At 38.1% G+C, this 22,602-nt stretch overlaps 1 protein-coding gene across 4 annotated transcripts in view; it reads right to left on the bottom strand.

Annotated features, from left to right (window-relative positions):
* Positions 1-22,602, bottom strand: part of OSBPL3 (oxysterol binding protein like 3) — an 86,978-nt gene that overhangs the window by 21,581 nt on the left and 42,795 nt on the right. The window contains exons 4-15 of one of the 4 annotated variants that reach the window (XM_039711621.1): positions 17,471-17,590; positions 17,221-17,274; positions 16,908-17,021; positions 15,997-16,167; positions 12,200-12,326; positions 11,247-11,350; positions 11,010-11,102; positions 10,242-10,398; positions 7,737-7,867; positions 4,954-5,061; positions 2,053-2,187; positions 1,289-1,382 (exon numbers count right to left, since the gene is read on the bottom strand). In XM_039711621.1, coding sequence (XP_039567555.1) covers positions 1,289-1,382; positions 2,053-2,187; positions 4,954-5,061; positions 7,737-7,867; positions 10,242-10,398; positions 11,010-11,102; positions 11,247-11,350; positions 12,200-12,326; positions 15,997-16,167; positions 16,908-17,021; positions 17,221-17,274; positions 17,471-17,590 — 1,408 coding nt within the window. The remainder of the gene's footprint in view (positions 1-1,288; positions 1,383-2,052; positions 2,188-4,953; positions 5,062-7,736; positions 7,868-10,241; positions 10,399-11,009; positions 11,103-11,246; positions 11,351-12,199; positions 12,327-15,996; positions 16,168-16,907; positions 17,022-17,220; positions 17,275-17,470; positions 17,591-22,602) is intronic. The other 3 variants (XM_039711631.1, XM_039711639.1, XM_039711650.1) reach the window with 3 other exon arrangements.

The raw sequence follows: 22,602 nt of genomic DNA, 5'->3' as shown, positions 1-22,602 counted from the left end.
AACAGAGTGAAGTAAGAACTTCAGTACTCAGATACCAAATTTTCTAAGCAGTGAAATTTGCCTAGTCTCCATTACAGAAACACCCAGGCAGTTCTGGTTTGTAAGAGCTGTGACAGACAGAATGAATGTCAAAGGACGTTTAGATATCTGACCTCCAGTTAGAGTCAATGACTTTTGAGGCCAAACTGGACCATTATCATCATCTGATCTGACCTTCCACATTACCGTGGCCAGAGGATTTTGTCATAATCCCACAATTTATGGTGCAGCTAAAGCCCTGTAGGAAAATGACATCCAGTTTTCTATTAATGGCAGTGGCAGGCTGCCCAAAGCACAGAAATAGCAGGTACCAGAAGCATGCAGAGGTGCTTCTTGTACTGAGGAGCTTCAGTGACAGTCTTTGTTAAAAAAAGATGAACTGCCACATTAATACAGTTTTCTAAGGTCCAGATCATGAGATAAATTCATTTGTATTCTTTCATATCTTAAAGGAAAAAATTGAAATTTCTTCATTTTGAACAGTTACAGAATACATACCAAGCTACCCAAGTTCATAGGAATCTGCTGGTTCTTGTAGATCATCAGGAAACAGCTGCTAGTGAGAAATCACTGTTCAGCATTTTTGAAAATAAAAATATATTGTTAGACTGGGAAGAACATTGTGGTCAGCTGAAGTGAGTTGAAGGCACAAAGCCAATTAGGTTGCAATGACCAATTCTTCTCCTTTTTTTATGACTCTTTCCATTAGGAGGACAAATTAGCATAGGTACTAACAACATTATCACGAGTAATACATGCGAGAAAGAAATTCTTATGGTGATGCACCAGAGCTGCCAGTGAGTAATTATTTCTCATATTCCTTTAAACTCTGGGTTCTGCTAAACCAACAGGACTTCTGAATGCAGTTGCTAAATTGCAGACTGAAAAAATAGTGTGACAAAAAAAAACTGTTTTGAAAAAATGAAAGCAGCTGGGCCTTACTACTTTGAAAAAATCCTGTGGCCATGAGAAACTGAGAGAGAGTGGGAGTTGCATCAAAGAAGCCAAGAAAAGAGGTGCTTCCCTGCTGATACAGAACCACCATCCTGCTTAATCAACAGTGCCCACATAAGCAGATTAGCTAGAATCTGCTGTTCCAAACCAATCTCAGTCTATACAAGAAATAACACAGGCTTTTTACATCTCAAAATCCAAAATATCAAATTATCTAGTAAGAGAAGAAAAAAAACCCCAAAACAAGCAGAAACAAAATTCTCAAAACATGGCATAAAAAACTCACTGAACTTACCTAAAGTTTGTCTTTCATTCTCCATGTCATTGCTTAGGTTATCTTCTGAGACATTATCACTGATATCACTTACATATGAGTCATCATCTGATACCTGAGTGTGGGGTGGGGAAAAAACCAAGATACAGCACTCATTAAAAAAATCCCAAATGCATGTGGACATTATTACTTTCAGTTGCAATTGTTGTTCTAATATAATTGAACTGTTTAAGCTGTCTTTCAGTACTATAGAAAAGTACTACAAAGTCCAATGGAGACTTTGGGAGAGATGGCTATAATTGAAGTTTTAACTTGAGAGGAGACATGCTTTCTCTCTGTGGCTTCACAACTAAGAAGGTTTTCCTCATATCAAAAGCCAAGGTTTTTATGGAACCCAAAGGGGAAACAAAGATCTAACAAGTTTCAGTATGCATGACATCAGCCTCAAGGTACCTACAGGTACCACAAGGACAGGTATGAATAAGTATTTTTGTGGTGCAATTCCCTGGACACCTGTATGACTCAAGGCAGACTACAATGCCTGCAGTATCTGTATACAAGCTACTTAATTGCCATCTCCCTCACTAAGTGTGTAAGACTTGGTACCCTTTACAGTGAAGAGACAATGACAACAAATAAATATAAATGGCATATTAATTTCTAAATGTTTTGAAAATTTAAATTTTCTGGCAGTCTTCTAATGTACAGTTAGCACCCAGAAAGATTGCCTGTCAATAAGCAGATAAGAAAATACATCTGAATGATGTCAATCTTCTTGCTCAGACCTCATTTTCTGAAGAACTAGCAGACAGCAGGACTTCCTGTGCATCAAAAAATTCTGTGAGAGAGTCAGCGATAGACAGTCTGCTTTCATTGGAGACCTGGTGAACCAGACCTCTGCCTTCTTCTCTTGAATTTTCCTGTTTAAAAGGAAAAAAAGTTTTGAGCAGGGAAGTAGCCCAAACAACATTCATGCATGCAATTCCACAGTCTCCTAACCTGAAGGGCTGTAAAACACTGGGAGAAGATTGCACATGCTCCTCTTCAATTTACATGAAAGATAGCATGTGTTTCAAAGTGGGATTTAAAACCAAAGTAAAGCAGACTAAAGAGAAGGAAAAAGGAAAATAAAGCAATGCATATTGAGTAAAACACCTAAGGTACTGCATATAAAAATGCTTTGCTATTTGAATGATTTAGCCAGATATATCCAAGTGTACCACCACAAAGCCCACAAAATAACAAAACTCCCATCTCTTTATATTACACCCTAGATTCACATCCCTTCCTGATCTTAGCAAATTAATTCATCTTTTCCTCTCCAAGCCTTGCTTAATGCAAAGTCTGCTGCAGAGCAGCCTACAAAATTCAGAGGGGTAAAATTGCTTTGTTCATAATAGTATGTTTTCCTAGCTCTTTTTCTTCACTGATTTTCCACGCTGTGCTTTGGAAATTATTCCTTCATATCCACACTTGAGGTATCTCCATGTTACCCAAAACCAACATATTATTAAAGCCACGTAACCAGAATTGCCTTTGCTGCTGCACATTGGACTGCCAGAGAGATCCTGGTAGCCCCTCCCAAGGAAGCACTGCAGATCATTGGTGTGAGCAGAGCTCCAATAGGTGACCTGGCAAAGGTGGGGTGACCAGTGAGACTTCTCTCTCATTCTGTGGTGGCAGTAAAGAAGCTGGAGAAGCTTGTGTGCCACTGTTTTCCCTGATAACTCCACCAATGCAAAGGAAATGAGCTGTGCTGGCCCAAATGAGTGTATTAGCTGCTCTCAAGATTTTCTGCATAAGGTGCTTTACTATCTCATAACCATGACTTCCACATCATAATTTTGCAGGAATTGTAGTATTTTATTTTCAGAACAACATAATGAACAACCTGACAAGCCCAGAATCAAGCTGACAAACCTTCTTTCAAAGCTTTTCTGCTGGTAGGTTTTGCAATCATATGGAATGTTATTTGGTACACCATTGATAATGGTGACATGGAAACAAAAACTGCTATACAAAAGACTTGAAAAACCCCTCCTTTTACAGCAGGGATAAAACAGAACCTCAGAATTGCCCCTCCTGGAGGAAGGCAGTTACACTAGCCTACAAGTAAAAAAAAACAAAACAACCTTACAAACATAAGCATTGCTACTGGGATTATTTCCAATACTATTTTAAATCTAAGAAGGAAAACGAGCAGGAAAGACTCATAAAAGAACATCAGGTTTTTATATCTAACACATAAGCTTCAGTTTTTCTTGTTCCATATTCCCACTTTGGCACAATGAACTACAATTAAATTACCTTATACAAAGGCTTGAGATCCTATTTTATACTGCTTCAATTTTCACTGGTGGATCACAGCACCCAATGTATAATTTAGTGACAAGTTTTGTGCAGTGGCCTTGTCTTCCTCAAAGCAGCACTACTGTATCACAGTCCTCACACAGTCTTAAAACGAAGCTTCTCCAGTATAAGTGATTTCATCCTTAAGTTCCATCCCAGGCCATGCCAGAGGGAATTTGTGAATGCAACCTCCAAAGGACCTTCTGAAAGCTATTTTTGTCATGTGTGTCTCTTTGTGTGTGTGTAGCACATAGCAAAAGATTCAGAAATAACCCATTGTCATTGCAAGGACCTCCACTAAAAAAGAAAATAACTCCCGAAACTAAGTAACAATGCATTAGTGCTTTTCTGGATAGCAGTTCAAGGGCTGTTCAAATTCTTGTGGGTTTTAAAGCAAAAGGCATTAGAATGATCAACTACCTACAGGAAAAAAACCCAAAACTGAACAGCTAAATAAGACCAAAACACAGCTCCACTACACCAGAACTGAACCAGAAGCAAACAGATGGAATCTGTTCCGGAATGACTAAACTGTCTTTAAAAATAAAAGGAAATAATTAGTTACATAAAAGCACCAGTATTACATGCACTCAAGTTCTAATGAAAGATTTATACTACAAGCACAGCAGAGGTTTCTGTATGAGTTAACATTTAGGAAAATCCATCAGAAATAATGCAGTTCTGGCTTCCCTCACTAACAGCATTAACACCTACATCTGATGACCTATAATTACACCATATCCACATGCATTCTGCAGCCAGCCAAAAAACTGTCTGAACATCAGTGGAATCTCAGACTGGTTGAGTGGATGTAGAAGAGTCCCTGGCTTCACACGAAGAAGACTAAATGGCTGAAAGGGCTCTTCTATGCCCCATTAACTTTGATCCTTTCATGGAAATGTCTGGTAATTGTTCTAAACCTTACATGATCCACACTGGTAGCCAACATTCTGGGCTAACAGCACTTAGATGGGTGACAACAGATCTACAGAACTGAACAAAGGATTAAAAGGTCAAGAGAAACAGTGGCAGAGGGTGACAGGTGGCAGCTCTGTACATGCTGAATGAGAAGCAGGCGAGGGAGAACACCAGGAACCAGTAGCAAAAAGCAATGGAAGATGTGCTCAGGAAACCTGCTCACAAGGCAAGTCTTTGAAATCAAACACCACACAATGCATCACCAGAAATGGCTCACGACCAGGAAAGCAGACTGGCTTTGCTAACACACCACGCCACGGGGGAGACACGGGAACAGGACAAGAGGCAGCTACGCAGCACTGTCTGCACGTAGGGGCTGGAGGAACAGCACGTCACTGACAGAGGAAATCCATACCCACCTTCACCAAATCTGGGCTTGATTTTGCATTAGATGCTGAATCAATGATCTTAGATTCGGCATGTATTCTGCGTAACCGGTCTTTAAGATCTGTGTTTTGTGCTATTGCCTGGAATATTTAACAAAAATATTGGGGATATAAAGTTCTCTCAACTAACTCGAACGTGGCTTTATTGTATAAAAAGGGGCAAAGACTATTTAAAGTGTAATATAAAACACCACCACATCCTTTTTTTTTACTGGTTCAGCGAATCCTTTATTATAAATGCTTCAAACCTTACTATTTCTCTGTCAAATTAAAACTGTTTTTTCCTAGTGTGAGGAAACAGAGACATCAGTAGAGGAAAAAAGTCAAAGATGGCAGGATATTTTTCTTTTCAAGCTGCCTTCTGCACCCCCATCTCCAAGATAGCCTCTCTCAACGTTAGTTCTTGCCACATCCAAAACCATTTGATTTTGCCATACTGGCAGTTTCCTTTGCCTTTCAATGACAGAGAAAGAAGACATGAATTCACACAGGTAACAGGTACAATTCATGTCCTGTCAGATTGTAATGGCAATGGTGAGAATAGAAAGCCTCTACTGCAAACTCATGTTTGTTACCTGTTGTTTACTTATTCTGGGTATATCCAATAGACAGATGCCAATTAGAGTAGAGAAGAGAGCCTAACCCTGCAACGAAAATGTCTCTGAAATAAAAGATTGTATTATTAATTTTGGAACAGTATTGAAGACTTACATCCCATTTTAGTGATCTGAATCAATACCAGGATGTGGAGAACCCTGCTGTTTACACATCCGCTTTATCCCACAAATGCTTCTGCTTTTGGCAGTAATTTGTGTTGAAAATTCTCTTGGGTGCAGGAAAGCCAGTAAGCTCAATGTGATGATGGAGGGGAGAAAACTTATTTCTGTCTTAACCTATATGTGGTCTGAATTTGCCATAAAGATATATATATCCCTACTGTGTCAAATGCTCAGCACTGTGTTAAATCCTCATCAGGCAAGTGCAAAATAGATCTCCTGTAATGACAACTTCCCATTTTCATTATTTGCTACAAAATCTTTTCTTCTTCCTGCTGTCTTCTTCCTCCTCCCAAACCAGAAATATTATATCTTTTCCCATTCTGTATTTCCCTTTCTTAGAATGTGTGTAGGTCAAGGATACTGTCTTAATGAGGGAGAAGCAGAGGCAGATATGCTAGTTTTGTGGTGGTTTATCCACTTTAAATCTGCTCATTTTTCTTCCACTGCCAGGCTGATGGGAGCAAAACAGACTTATGTTTAATAGCTTTCAACCTGTGATTTTTTTTTCGTTCCTCCTGTACAGAAAACAAACTAAAATGAACAACAACAAACACTAAGCCAAAGTCATTAACACAAGACTCTTTCTTGCAAGAAAGTCTAAAAAAATATGTCAAGTTTATCATATCCATGCTTCTAAATGTCTTCAAAGGAAGTTCATTCAATTCTCCTACAGGATCTCTGCTGTACAGGGTGAGAAAATTTCTGTTGGCATGACATTACACATCTACAGATTAAAAAAAGAGCTCTCATAGGTGATTACCTTGCTGAAACAGCCAAGGTTCACACATGACTTCTGGATGGGCTACAAGACTGATTAAGCATCAGATGACACCTAACAGAACTATTTTTAGACATGTACAGGATGAAGATGGACAACCACATTTCACTGCCCAGAAAACAATTCATGCTGAGTGTTTACTAAGTTCAGCAATCTTAAAACTGGTAGACAAATATAAATAAGTCACCTATTCAAATATCAGAAGTGGAATATCTGAAAGCCAAAACCAAAAGAAGTGCAAGTGAACGAGTGCAGTTATTACACAGCTTCAACTTTCTCTAAACAATGTGGACATATCACAGCCTCTACAGGTCCAGGCAAAGAGGCATGTCTTACTCTTAAAAACTGTGATCACATGCAGCTTTTGTAAAGCAAAGGGAAGTTTTCATACTGAAATAATTCTAAGACAATCTACATCACAGTGATCAGTGCCAGAGAGTCTCCTCTGCCCTTGGTGTGGTGTTTGCAATAAACATTGTGATTTTAAGGCCAAGATAATGATTGTTCTCATTGCCCTGGAATCAGATCAGTTTGGTTGACGTTTTTAAACATGACCAAATTGAAAAGTTCTGATCTCTACCAATAAAATAAAGTACACCAATCAACCCCCCACCTTTTTAAAGAGCACAATCTTTGTCATTTAGAACTCTGCCCTAATAGCTCCATTGTTGATTTTAGAGGACTGAGAGATAATTGAGGTTGAGAGACAATATAAACAAGTTGTATTTGAATTTGCTTTGCAGTGTCTTGGTGCAGCATGGTGAAGCTCTAGTTCATTAGAAGGGATAGCTGAGTACATTCAGCCTCACCTTTGTTTTATGCCAAGTCACACAGGGAATATTTGAGTGCTGCTTAGGTAAAGGAAAGGAAAAGGAAACCTGCAACCCATCAGAAGTGAGTAGTAGCATGTTCAGCAAGAAAGCAGACTCATAGTCACAGAGCAGCCCTCTGATTCTTCATCTCAAATTATACAGATTAGACTACATACCTAAATCAATCCATCAAACTCCAATGATTTGACAATACCTTTTATATTTAGCAAAGTCTCTGAAAAACATGTTCTATAATAACTTACTATGATTAAATTCTGCAAATTTTAGCACACAGCTGACACTAAAGAAACAGAAATTAACTACTCTAAAATTAAAAAGTAGTATCTGATGACAATGAATCTTGGTGAGCTTTAGCATGTCACTTACAGATGTTAAGGCATTCTTCAAGCCCACTATTTGTGCAGATGGAGATGAGGATGCATCGTACTCCAGCATCTGCTTCAGCTTTTCTCTCTCTGTAGATATGGTGCTGAAAGCTGACCTCAAGGTGAAGTAAACTAGAACCATTTCATAAAAAGTGACAGTTAAAAACAACTGCAGCCAATTGTATACACACCAACTACATAAAACTCCAATAAAGCATCATTTATGGTGACAGAAACAAGAATTTAGGTTGAGAGATCCAGGGTGGGTTACTAAAAACAAGTAATATTAATCAAGGTTATAGGGTAGATTTTTTGTAGGAGACATGTTTATGGTGAAGGCTACTGTGTTGACTATATTAGCCACAGTCAAAATTACTCTGATTCTTTGTGACAGATGGCAACACAGCTAACTAACCACATCTGCTCTTCACTTGCTTTTGTTTCCCAATTAGCTTGAATCTTCAGACGGTCATGACTCTATTCCATATTCCTCTATAAATTCCAGTGGGGGAGAAGAATAGACAAAAGGAAAAAAAATCAAATAGGAAAAAAATCATCAAAAAAAGGCAGCTATAACACATATTGTGCCACAGATATAGGGTTAGTAGTTTCCCCACAAGCAAGTCAGCTATGGTGTTGTGTTTTGTTATCTCTTTCTGTGATAGAGAAATTTCAGCCTGTTGGATAACTTAGTGACTCAAAGGGTCAGATCCTGAATGATGTGCATGCTGTGCTGCTACTTCTGCTTCCTGAGGCACTATCACCAGCCCAATACATTTAAACCAGACAACAGATCATGCAATTTTAACATCACTATAGAGGGTGTTAGAGGGGAAATGCACTTTTAGAATTTTTTTCACCAGTACGACATTGCATCTTCTCTTTAACCATAAGGAATAAAAATTTATTTGAGCAGTACTTGTCTGAGCAGGTTTTGAACATTCATCTGACTGAATTATTACGGGACTTCTGAGGACTTAATCAAGGCCTGTAATACAGCCATGAGACTTGCCAATGCAAAAATGAATCCATTTACAGGGAAATGAAGATAGAAAATCTGAGCATGGATGCATGAAAAGGGCAAACAACAAGAAATTCCCAGTACTTCTCTCTCCTAATCATCCACTGTGAGTTAACCTGAATCTTCACCATTTCACTGAATAGTTATGTAACCCAATTTAATCTTCTGAAAAATGCTTCTTAAGGTATATTCCAACACTGCAAACCATTACCAAAGCTAATTCTTATACCATCCAAAGAAATCTTCAGCAGCATCACAGGGTGGAGAGGGAAATATATCCACTGTGATCTATTTTGTTAGGCTTTCTTTTATATGTAGATAATATGACCAGAATCTTCAGTGACCTTCAATGACATTTAATACATTGTATACTAACTTTATATTTCAAGAACTATTGCCTACTAAATGACTAGTGTTACATTTTATTCAATTTGTATCAAAAAGGTGACACAAGAGGTTTCTCCACTGCTCTTTCTTGGAACTGGGGTGCTATGAAGTAACTTCAGAGAAAAATTCTTTATCCTTCTAGTAAAATGATTCTGCAGTCATTACAACAAAGTTAATTGTCCCTTCAAATGTGTGGATCAATCTAACCAAAATTTCTGTCATGGACAATTCCAGTAGGATGATCTTGAGTAGGTGATGTCTTTGGTCTGCTTAACAGCAGCTTTTCCCACTGCATCCCACCCTCACTTCTTCTCTTCTTTTGGAAAACATACGTCAGTTTTGACTATAATTGGCTTTATGAAGTTTACTACTTACATACATTCCTTACATAACAGAATCAAGACACATCAGCACTAAAGGGGAACAGCAAGCAGAGAATGCTTATTGATACCATCAACCATTATCATGTGCCAAAGGGGACAAAGCCAATACTCCCAAAAGCCTTTCAGCTAATAAATGCTTAAGTGCCTTCCTCACCAAGATCACTTAAACAATAAAAATGTTTCTGGTGCGAGGGTGATGGAACAGAGCACTGCTAATGAAAAATGATTTTGAGGGAAGAAATATTTCTAGTCAAGCTCCCCCTCTGGCTGCTTTGCATGATTTACTCTTCTGTATTCACTAAAAATAGGTTACTACCATAGCAACCCTTGCATCACCAACAAATGTTGACTCTGAACTACAGTGAAGCACACAGAATATAGAAACATAAATGTGCCCATATGCACAATATGCGTGCAAACACAAAAGAGTAAAGTCTGCTGTATTTCTAGCAACTGATTTTAGGTATTTTACCTTTTGGCAACAAATAAAACAATCTAGCACATGTTTTTAGCACATAAAACAAGGGGTAGTTCTCTATTAAATAAAAAACTGTAAGAAGTGGTGATTAAGCCACCTCTTTCAAACTACTCAAGATCTCAACACTTGCAATTTCTCAAGGAAATTAAAGGAATGGTGTTTTCCAAACAATAAACAGGAAGCATTCTCAGAAGTCATATCATTATCTAAACATTTATAAAAGACAATTTCATGTACCTTTATGTGCAACGTGAAATAAGTCCTCTTGCATTTTAGTAAATTCTGATGATGTTTCAGAGCCATCTGAGTAATTTTTCTCCTCTACAAAATCTATTGTAGATAAGTTTGGATTGGAAGCATGCAGTCTCATAGGGGCAGAAAATACTGAAGGCACCTGTAAGTAGGATAGTAATTTGTAATTTTATAAACAAAAGAAAATTTTGTTTTATTGTGCCCATCTGGATTTCATGTTGGAGACACCAAAAATGAAAAAAGTTACTGTCAATTATCAATAAGCTTTGAATGGATGACACCTGGCAAATGAAACCAGAGATACAACTTTGCCCAAGGTGCCATAATGGGAGATTGCCAAACTCAAAAAAAAAACCCAAACCCATTGAGAGCTGTTACATATGCTAGGTTATTTCCCCCCACTTATAAGTATCTAATCACATGGCTTCTGGATGCAAATGCGCACAAAACTATCGAGAGAATTTGCAAAAATCTGTACTCATTACAAAAAAAAACCAACCAGAAGAACCCAACAAATTAGAGAAGACTGACAATGGGTAAAAAACATGGCCAGTGTCCTGAAGGTAATCAGAACAGATTCTATTTCAAATATCCATGACATAACATTTGTGTTTTGTCTGATATATTGCCACTTAAAATGAGCTAACACAGGACTCTATTAAAAAGGATTTGTGTTTCCTTAACTGGTCATGCCAAGAAGTGATCAATAACTAAGGTTTGGAGGAAGGTGGGCTCTGAAAGGACTGACATTACCTGTAACATTCCTTTAGCCTCTTTCCCAACAACTCTGGATCGCCACCTCCTGTGTGTTCTCTTTTCCTTCTTTGGGCTTTCAAAAGGTCCAACCTTTTAACAACACACAGGACAAAAACAATAGAGACTGCCATAAATCCAACAACACTAAGAAACACCTCAATTCTTTAGGATTTGGGGTTATTTTTTGGAATTGTAAGGGAAAATAGTTTTTGGTTTTGTTTTTAAACAACAAACCTGCATAGCATTTATAGCAGGCGCTGAATATGTCCTGTGAAGAACATCCATGCTCTGTAACAGCTGGTTCATTTCCAGTAAGTATGTGTGACAGTTGGAGAGGTCTGTTTGGAACAAGAGAATATTTTCAGTTGCCCTGAAGTAACAGACACACTGACAGCTTTCTTTCTTTGTAGGTTAGTCCTGTTTTGATTGCAGCTAGCTTAAGTTATTCATTGACTAAAAGCATTAGACTGCTGGATAAAATGACTGTATCCTATAGTCAAGTTTAAATTCAAAATATTGAAATGCATCTATGTGGTGTGTATAATGATCATGATATCTTTTCCTAGCTGGATGCAGAAGAATGAGAATAATGTGGTAATTTCTGCAGTTTGAGATTTGTGAAGGCTCCTCATGGTGAGGTTAACAATGCCACAGGCATCAACACTGAATTGTACATTCAGACCTAGAGGTGAGGCTCCTCTGCATTAGAGATGAAGTTCACTGGTAGGTAGAAATTTAAAAAATAAATATCACATCGATATTGCCAACATGAGAAAGATCTTCCTGCTCTTAGGAAGGCATGAAAGCAGAAGGTGACTTTCAAGTACAAAGACTTAGTACTTTTTAAGTTACTAGGTTTTGAACATCCTATGTTTTTTGAACATCCTTTTCCAGCCTAAGGATGTTCAAATGTTACTACTGAACATGATGTTCCCATATAAAAGAAAATGTACTGAAATGCATTGGCTTCTTGAAGAGCTGCCCACAATTGATACCCCCACATCCAAAATTACCAGTTCTTTTGCAAAAAAAGTGAGTAACCACTTAATCGACAACCACATCTTTCCTTCCCCCAGTTTCAGAGAAAATTCTAACAGTAATGACTACTTAGTGTATAATGCTCTCATTGTTAAGGAAAAGCTAGGGGAAATATTAGGCTACTTTCAATTTTCTTCAAATATAATTACCTCTTGAGCATTTTTCCATGTCTTCAGAAGACTGTAGCCAAGATGAAATCCTGGACTCATTACTCGAAAAAGAAAATGACAAATTACCTCCAGTTGACGTTGAATTCTGTTTGGTCAAGCTGCCTGCCTGTTTCAAAGAAGAGCAAGTGAAGTATTAACACACAATATTTTAGTGCTGTATGCACAAATTCTGACAACCAGCAGTTGAGGACCGTGATCATAGATAAGGACTGAAGGCATGAATTACATGCAGGGGGAAAAGTGTATGATCTAGACTAGGTATATAGTCATTGAGCGCAATGGCATGATAGCTAATGTAACTGCTGTCCACAAGCAGTAGAAAAACTCAAGGAACCATGAAAATTTGCTGAAAACTAAATTTTGAGGAAGGGAAAATTCAGCATAAATTAAGTCAACAGAGTCTTAAGCTGGGCCAAGGGAAATACAGGTTGGATATTAGGAAAAAATTTTTAAAGAAAGAGAGATCAAGTACTGGAATGGTCTGCCCAGGGAGGTGGTGCAGTCACCATCCCTGGATGCGTTTTAAAAAAAGACTGGATGTGGCACTCAGGGCCATGGTTTAGTTGAGGTGTTAGGGCTGTGTTGGACTTGATCTTAAAGGTCTCTTCCAACCTAGTAATTGTGTAAAATAATTAAAGTACCATATCTGAAGAGGACCAAATCCAGACATTCTGTTCCTCCTCCACACTTCGCAAAGAAGCCCCAAAAGTAACTTAGATGCAACACACACATTTTTTAACATTATTTTTCTGTGTAAAAGCAAGATAGCATTTAAAATTTTCACGCTAGATGTCATTTAAAATTTTACACAAGGCTGAATGATTTCAACATGGATTTGGCTCAACAGTCCTTAATACAGGGATGGCCAAACACCTTATCTGGTTAAAGACTACCCTTTGACAACACCTCAATAAACATTTTCACACTTAATTCAATTGAAGCTGTGCCCATCATCAGATGCTCCAAGAGGTGATGGAAATTCTGCTTAAGAGCTAACTGAAGGGCATAATTAAATAGCTTCCAAAGGGGAGACATTTTTACCCAGTATTATTACCAATTGATTGTGGCCTATAATGCTGTTTTCTTCTCTGATGTACCTACAAATAATAGCCACTCAAATACCTAATTATTTGTACATCTTACTAAACCTTTAATTTTCAACAAAACTGAGGCCAGGAAGATGCACAAATCACATGGTTTGTCAACATCTTGTTAATAATCAGTTTTAAACTGTTTCATCCTAGTGCCTTTACACAGCCATTTTACTTATGGTTATGAGAAAAGCTGACTAAATTGTTTGGCTCTTCTCTGAAACATACAATTTACAACCTTGGTTACAATCTCCTGCTCACTTTATATCGAAACTCCAGTAGTACTAATTTTAAATCTATTAATAAGAAACTTCATCTACATCTCAGTCAGCTGCAGCTTTCTTAGCTGGCCTTTTTAAGTTTACAGTATAACCTGCAACCTGAGTTTCAGAATAAAATAAAATGCACCATCCATGTGGTATCATTTGGTATTTGGTCAATATGCAATAGCAGTAAGCATCAGTGAGCACACTTGTTTTAAAATTAATCAATGCAGCTTAGCTGGCTTATTCCTCCATAAAGCTGTCTGAGCTTTAGTCATATATTTAGACATAGATATACACAAACATATATATCCAAATAATAATCTCATCACCTTTAAAAGCACAACTAAACTGCATTTAATGATGGGCAATTATATTGGCTTTTTGTGAACCAATTCCACATTTATCTCTTCATTGATTGGCCTCACCTAACCAGCTTTTCCAGAACTCATATACATAAGTGAGATGAGCATGAGAAAAGAAGTAGGGATTGCCAAGAAGCAGACAAGAGAGAGCTTGTGTAGCTCCAGTTTTCATAGTTTTGCTTTGGATCAGCACAGTTAAGCTTTAGAAACCAGGAATTCCACATAAACATGTGTAGATACCTACAGCTGTCTCTCAACAACAATTAAAAAAAATGAGATGTGAAAACCAATCAGGTGTTGCTAAAAGCAAATAAAATGCAACTCAAATTTCACTTGATATATATTTCTCAAAATAACCTAAGTGCTGGAGTGATATCAACTAACACCAAGCTAAGGCTGGTGTAAATTGGCAGACTTCCATTTAGCTTGAGCACAGCTAAGGTGATTAACTGCAGCTTAAGAACTATCCCCTTCTATTTTTCACATGAAAATAAGTAGGGCTTCTTTGCAGTGCAAATCTGGATTAATAGTCTGAATTAAAGTCTTTCATGCCAAAGAAGAAATGGTTAGTTTCCTGACAGTAAGCAATAGATTTTTCGATTTTATGCTGATCACATAGGTTTCTTTGGTTTGGGTTTTTGGGTTTTTTTCTGAGAGCACCAGCATAAACATACCACAGACTTTGCAATGTTCCACTTCTGCCCTTGATATTCTCCCCCACTTCTATCCCTGCTGTCTTTCAGGAGAAAATAACTAAATGTGCAGGGGAGATTTGCCATTGCCCTGCAGACAGTGCCTGAGGAGAGCAGGCTGTCAGAGCCATGGAGCTGCTGCTGGCACAGAGATGCGTGCAGACGATTCTGCAGAACGGCCTCGTGACCGCAGGGTGAGATATTGTTCCTTCACACTGACTCCCTCCCGCTCCACCACCAGCAAAAAGCTGCTCAGACACACGTCTGTGTTTGCTGAAACTCACTCTCAGTTACAGGATAAAGCGAGGAACTGCGGGTAGTGGGGAACAAGCCTGCTCAGATCATAAAGTAATTGCACCAGGGAAAAGCAAGCCTTGGGAAGAAGGAGAACAAGAAAGGCATTGCTGCTTAGGAGCCATTCTGGAGCCGACAGAAACAGTTACTACATCTCAGCTGTAGCAACACAGAACAGTTTTTTTGATTGTCAAAAGCAACCAGTGATTCTACACTGGAGCAGAAGATCTGCTTTGGGTGAAGGTCAGCCAGTCCATGTACAGACAGCTGAAGGCACAGAACACACACCATCTTCCATGAAACTGCAAGGAAGCCATTTATGGGTTTGGACTGAGCGTTTGTCAGCCCATTTGTGAAACTAATTCACAGACTTTACAAAAGAGAAGTACACTGCTGACTGGACACTTCCCAACCCCATATCCACCCACAGCACAGCCCTTGGATTGATTTGAGTAATGCTTCTGCCTCAGTTAAAATATAAATAGTTAAAATATAAATTCTTGTACAATTACTTGTGTATATAATATCTATATAAATAATGTATTTATACATCTAATATAAATATATAAATAATACAATATATGTATAATATATATTCCTTGTATTTATAATTTCTTGCATAATTCCTACATACTCCTTAGTGAAGTAGTCAGCTTCATTCATATAAAAGGGGAGAAGGTTTATAAGCTAAAGGATATGCAGCAAAAAGCTAAAGGGAAAAAAATATCTAGCTGAGTACTCTACTGTGACTAATATTCCCCAGCACGTATCAGACAAATACTGATATATGTCCCAAAAATTATGAGGATTCTAACTCAATACACAGTTTTAAAATTCACTGCGAAAGTACAATTTACTGGATTAAAATAGTGAAAACTATTAAAAGTTTAACAACATCATAAAGGAAAGTGCTCGGGTGTAAATCAATAAATAATAAATTTTCCTCTTGACATTTTAGAACATAACTGAAGTACCACCACAAATTTCCATTACGCTCTTTATTTAATGAACACAAATTAGACTAATTTAATCCCTTATGGAAGCTCATTATTTATAAATAAAAACTATTACCTTTCTACCTGGTGTAGGATCACAGAAACCTGGGACAGAGTCCGTGGTAGTAGACACAGGGAAGAAAATGTTGTTGGCGTCGTGAGGAAACATGGAGATTTCATTCTGGCGGTACATTCTGTGATGGCGAAGCTTCGCTACCCATTCATCAAACAGCTCCTGAGACTTCACCTACACAAAATTTCAAGGGTGGATGACATTCACATTCAAAATAACTAACAGGGAAATGATGGAATTTTGTGCTCATTAGAGAGTTAGCCTGGATGACCTTTGCCTTGCTTACTGGCAAAGTATCAGGAAAGTTTTTCTAAGGATGCTCCTACCTTGCACACTGTATGAGCTAAGGCATGACAGAAAATCAATCACAAGATAAAGCCAGTGAAAAAAAGAAACTACAGTCAGTAACTATGCCTCCAATGAAGAACACAATACTAGAGCAGCTTACAGACTAAAAAAACCCTTAAAATTTGAATAAAGCCCCTCACATATATAATTTCTTAATTGCCATACTTAAAGCTATGTCAGTGTTTAATTACAAACAGAAATTTGATTTTGTTCATGTATTTCAAAACAATTTATTCTGCAATTATAAATCCTCATACTTGACCAGAGAAAATACTTCTTATAGAAAAGACAAGGATCGAGATACTGAAAATAAAATCACTTGTGCAAGAAATGAAAAAAGCACTGCCAAACATGAGACTTCTGTTCAGGACAGGGTTACTGATTCTGGGCCCTAAAACAATACAATAAGACCTCTCCAATTATTAAGTGCCAACTAATCTGATGAGACTAAAAAGTTATTAGTGCAAATCACAAATCTCTTGCTATTAAAAAAAAAAAAGTGCTCCAAACTTCACAGCTAACGGCAGTAATTTGGGAGCAAGGTTAAAACAATCTTGAAGACCTACCTTCAGGTGGTATATCTGCTCCTCTGTATCCAAATCTATACATTTTGTTGATTTCTTTACAGACATGACAGAAAGTCCAACATCAATACAGCCATGAAGTTTTCCTCTCTCTATCTGCAAAAAAAGTAAAACCACAGTCATTCCAGATGAAAGCAAAAGGATAAATATTACCTTCTGAAATCAGCATTTCTTCCCCTTTCAACCTACTGTTTAGAACTACTGAAAACTATTTCTCCTGCCATCAGTAGGGAATTCTTGTTATATTGGATACTTGTTACTTTATAATGGCCTTAAAGGGTTTCAGATCACTTACATCAGCTCGGCATTTAGAATACTTCAAAATCCCTCTGTCCAAAAAGAAATATCTCTGTAACAGAAATGTAGAGAATTAAAACCAAACAAAACACACACACAAAAGCCACAAACAGAAAAATAGCACAAACACATCGTCCCCCCTTCCATTTCTCTGGAGAACACCTTCTCTGCTTTTATGCAACCTTTTTGTCACAAAACCACACCATGTAAGTCCCACTCAAGCTTTCAGACTCACATTCCTTTCCCACCTTGTGCCAGCCTTTCAGAGGCCATTTCCTCTTTTTCAGCAAGCAGCCCTCCTGCTTCTGTGGCTCCTGGGTACAATTCATTGCTCCCCGGAGTCCTTCTACAATTTCCCAGCTGTCCTGCTTAAACAGAAAATCCAAATGTAGATCTTATTTCTTCCAAATAACTGAATTGTTAAGAGAGATTCAAGAAGAAGAAGGCTATAAGAAAAAAAGACAAAACCCAATTGATGTTGAAATATAACCAAGGATCCATCTTTACACTTTGTTATCTATCATCAGAGAGGTAAGGTCCTTTTTTAATTTTGATAGAAACAATACCACTAAACAAAATACATTTTTTATGACATCATCCTTCATTGAATTTTACATGTATCTTTTCCTGCACATACATACACACAATGCATAACCATAGCATAGTCACAATTTAGCAAAAAAACCTTCTGTCATCAGAGACAGAAAATGTCCTATGTTAAAAGGATAGGTTTTGTAGGTTATGAAGCAAAAAAAAAGACACTAAAAATGAAGATCTTTTTTCCATAAAACTCTTTTGTTACTCAGTAACTCAAGGTTTTGTGTTTGGTGTAAATTGCAGTCTCCCTGAAGTAAAAATAATAAAACAAATCAAACTAAACTAAAAACAATATAAAAATCCAGGGAAGTAGTATGAGGAATATAACATAAATGGAAACTACAAGAAAAACAGAAGTCACCCGTCATCAGATTATACCAATTAAAAGTGAATCTCTCTTTTTTGCTACCAGGAACTCTAAAATGAAAGACTTTGCAGAAACAAACCAGAGAAGAGTCTAAATCTCATAGTATTTTTATAGCTTTTATTTATGGAACAACTACAAATGACAATGTAACATGAGTTTCAAGGTTTCTGATGAGAGTTCTCATGAATTATTTATTGCCAGGATTTGGCAGATGCAGCATTATAAATAACTGACAGGAAATGGTATGTGCTACCACCATCCCCTTGTATTTGAAAAAGATAAAGAATACTTTAATACATAGAGTATGATAACAAAAAAGGACTAGTATGAAGCACATTAGGGAGAAGAGAGCTATTGTAGGTAGGTAAGTACTTATGGTGCTCCCTGTAACAAAGGGAAGTATTCCCAAAAGACTTGGCTGCCTCAAAAAAAAAAAAAATAAAAGAAAAATGAAACAAAATAAAACCAGCAAGTGTGCTAGCTGTCCTCATTTATCCATCTTCAGAATCCTTAAAATTCCCTCTATAAACACAGAAAAAAATTACATCAGGTAATGTGCTCATTACTTTTGTAATAAGGCATTAGAAACAAGCCACCTTTGGAAAGACATCTAACAATTCCACCACACTATTGGTGGCACTCCGTTATTTTCCTTGCGCCTCATTTAATAGAACAAACTGGTAAGCTGCTCTGCTTTCCTGCTTTGAGTTCAGTCTGCCACCAGTCTGCCACACTCACCACACAATGAGCCACAAGCAGTGGAAATGTGGGGCTGAGCAGCTCCTGACAACCAACACCCTACAGACCATGCAATGATGTTGTACTACCTCAACACAAGTCAGAAGTGCAGTTGTCCTAACCAAAGTTTTCATGAGGTAATACATTTTGTCATATAATTCTAATTAAGAACTAACAGGAGCAGCTATGAGATTAGGAAAAATGTTGTGTTTATGGTTTTGTTTCTTTCTTCTTGAAAGTATCCAGAAGAACTTAAAAGCTGCTTTGCCCAAATACCAAGCAAGCTATATCCCTTGTCTTCCCAAAATATGTTAAACTGCAGTACCCAAGCACATAACTTTTCCACTGAGAATTAATCTGGTAGTAGTGAACAGTAGATCCTTTACAATATTCCAGTGTTGTACCTAACACAGGAACTTTCTCCAGCTTTGGGATCAAGTTTCCACAGTTTGGTTAAGCGTAAACACAATATATCATTGATTGCAGGAGACAGCAGAAATTTTATCTCAGTAGAGGAAGATTTACAGTATCATAGATCACCTCAGGTTGGAGGGGACCTTACAAGACCATGGGCAGGGACACCTTCCACTAGACCAGGTGGCTCAGAGCCTCCATTCAACCTGGCTTTGAACACTTCCAAGGCTGGGACATCCACAAGTTCTCTGAGCAGGCTGCTGCAGTGGTCTCACAACTTCCACAGTAAAAATCTCCTAACAGCTAATCTAAATCTCCCTTCTTTCAGTTTGAGACCATTCTCTACTCTCCTATCACGATGTAAAAAATCCTTCTCTGTCTTTTCTATATGCTCCATTAAGTACTCAAAAAGGCTGCAATGAGTCACCATGGAGCCTCATCCTTCCTTAAGGGTAAGCTTAGAAAGAAAGGGACTCCTGAAATGAGACAGACCCATGATACTGGATGTGTGAGGTGAAAAGAAGCAGCTGAGAAACAGCTCAGCCAATTAGACTCATCTGGAATAAATACAGTGTTAATAGTTTTAATCAGAATACAGTGTTCTTTAATTCTTTTAGTACAGAATACAATGTTCCCTGCATTACAACTCAGATTTTGCCTGGACCTCTCCTGCAGTCCAGACACAAGGTGTCTCTCACATTCCTGCAGGAAAGTCATATTTATCACAGTTCTTAATGTGAGCAATGTGGCCTAAGAAAGTGCCTGCTCAAATAAAAAGTGTGAAAATGGGAAGAAAATCTGAAGTGGAAGCCCTGCTTCCCCTCAGGCAGGCTGGACAGCCTGCCAAATCTCAGGTAGAAGGCAGATCTGCTACTCATCTCTGTACCCTGGGAACCTCACACTTCAATTGTCAGCTGTACATAAACGTGGCTGAGTTGAATTAGAAATGGATCCTCTTAAAAGCTCACAGAACTAACAGTTTAGGGACCTGCTGGATACATGCAAGGTGCCATGATGCATTAACAGAATCTGTTCCTCTTCCATATATGTCCTTCCAGATAAACCCAACCTTTCCCAACTGAACAAACTCTCACATTTTTCAAAAACTCTGCTGCTGTGACTGGCTTTGAATCCATTTGCTCAACCCAGACTCTAGAGATCTTGACCAGGCTTTTTGTTTTGCAAGAGATTTGACACCTCACTGAATGAGGAAAAAGCATCAGTTGGCTATTCCTGGGAGCAGCTGCAGAAGTGAAAGAAAACTGCTTACTCTCTAAAATGAAGGCAAATGAATCAGGCTGGTCGATTATCATCTCTACTCATCCCTCTGAAATAGCAGAGGAGCAAACTGGAGACAAAAGATTTCCTGAAAGCATTCTGATGATACTCCCTTTTGCTTATTCTTACCCCACAATAGGGAACAGAAAGAAATAGTCCAAAACATGGCACTAACTTGAAAAAAACCAACGGCACCTCCCCCCAAAAAAAGACCCTAAAACTCCCAGATGAATGGCATTAACAATTCTAGCAAAATTTCTCCTGTCTAGATTGGTTGTGTTTTAAGATTATGACACTACAAAAGACTTTTGCATCATTATGGGTCAAAATCTACCCAAAAGAACAACACTGCTTTTGCTGCTCAGGAAGAAATTTCACTCGAGGCTAAGGAAGGAACCAAATCTTTACTTTTCTTAGGTCTAGAGGCACTCATCAGCACTGAAAAATTCCTCTGTACACGCTCCTTGGTGCACACTTGGTCTATAGCTGAGGAAAAAACCCATAGACTTTGGTCTTAAGAGATGAATACATTTACCTAATAATGGACTTATTTTCTTTTTTTGATATAATAAAAGTCTTCTCATTTTCTGCAATATTCTGCACCATACAGCTCCTTAAGGCAAACTGTTTCAGGGGAAAGTATGAAGGAATGATTCTGAATGGCTCTCAGACTGATGCTTGCAGTTGCAGCTCCCCGAACAAAACAGATGAGAGTGTCACACTCTCTTTCAGTGCAAAATGCAGTCAGTTGTACCAAATATTTTAAAATGCCAAAAATAGAAACCTACTTTGTGGAGGATAAGGGTTGGCATCAGCTGCAACTAAGGCACTTGTTACGGTTCATAAAACTGGCAGGAAGTTTCTTTTATGGAACATGAGATTTTTTAAAACAGTTCTCCTGTCACAAAGCTTTTCCCCAGTGGATCTATTTTAAAAGTTAGTTAACATATTAGATTTAAAAATAACTAGCACAACATACCTTCTTTTGATCACAGGTCAATTTAAATTTAAGGAAGGCCAACACCAGTTTTCTTTCATCACAAAACTAAATTTGTGTCTCTGTGAAACAGAGATCCCTTTCCATAACTGAAGGAGAGGGGAACAGAATAGCAAAGAGGTTGGAAGTGGCAGTTGCCTCCAACTTTTCACAGGGCTTCAAAGTGAAGGTGAATTTACTGGAAGAGGATTAAATGTTCACCTGTTCAGCTCACACAGCAATGTACTGCATCTGGCTGGAAACAAGCACCAGATGTAGCAAAGGAAGGAGTGGATCCCTCAAAATCCTGCAGCCCCGCTTAAGTCAACTCTTTTCTAGCACAGTGGCTCATTTTCTGCATCACAGGAGTCATGCTCCCCACAAACAGCCCTCCAACTTTAGTTCCCTCCATGGAACTAAACTTTAGCAGACCCAGCAGCCTGGCACTACTGTGCTTCCATATCCCAGCCTCAGGTCACTTATTGGGTGCTGGCATACACCAGCAACTGTCTGCATGTAGGAAATCAAGAGAGGCTCAGAATTCAGATCCTGCTATTTTCTGGGAAAATTTCACCCTGCTCCAACTCTTCTTTCCCCCACAATTTTCAGATCTTCTTTCTACTTAATCAGATTCAAAGTACAGCATCAGAGCAGCAGCACAGAGAAAAGCACCCGTCAGGAAGATCTGTCACTAACCCACCAGCCACGAGCACAGGAGATGCAAGTGTTTGAAGGAGGAATAAGAAGCCCTCCCTGGAGTTGGAATGTGAAGAAAAGAATATCAAAATCATAGCATGTCACTCCCTAATCTGCACAGCACCTGGCAACATCATTTAAACTTGCAGGATACTATTAAGAAAAAAGTATCAGTAACAGTGTTACATCCCGCTATTCTGTACCAGGATTTTGAAACAAACACCAAAACAAATCCAAACGAACGAACAAAAGCTCCTCAAGGTTATTGTACATGTGGTCTTTTTTAAATTAGGGGATTCTTAACAGTTACATAC

Source organism: Passer montanus, unplaced genomic scaffold, assembly GCF_014805655.1.
Source record: "Passer montanus isolate IOZ18808 unplaced genomic scaffold, ASM1480565v1 scaffold10, whole genome shotgun sequence".
NCBI classification, from domain to species: Eukaryota; Metazoa; Chordata; class Aves; order Passeriformes; family Passeridae; genus Passer; species Passer montanus.
Note: the sequence above shows the minus strand (reverse complement) of the source record. Positions and strands in the feature narration are given on the sequence as shown.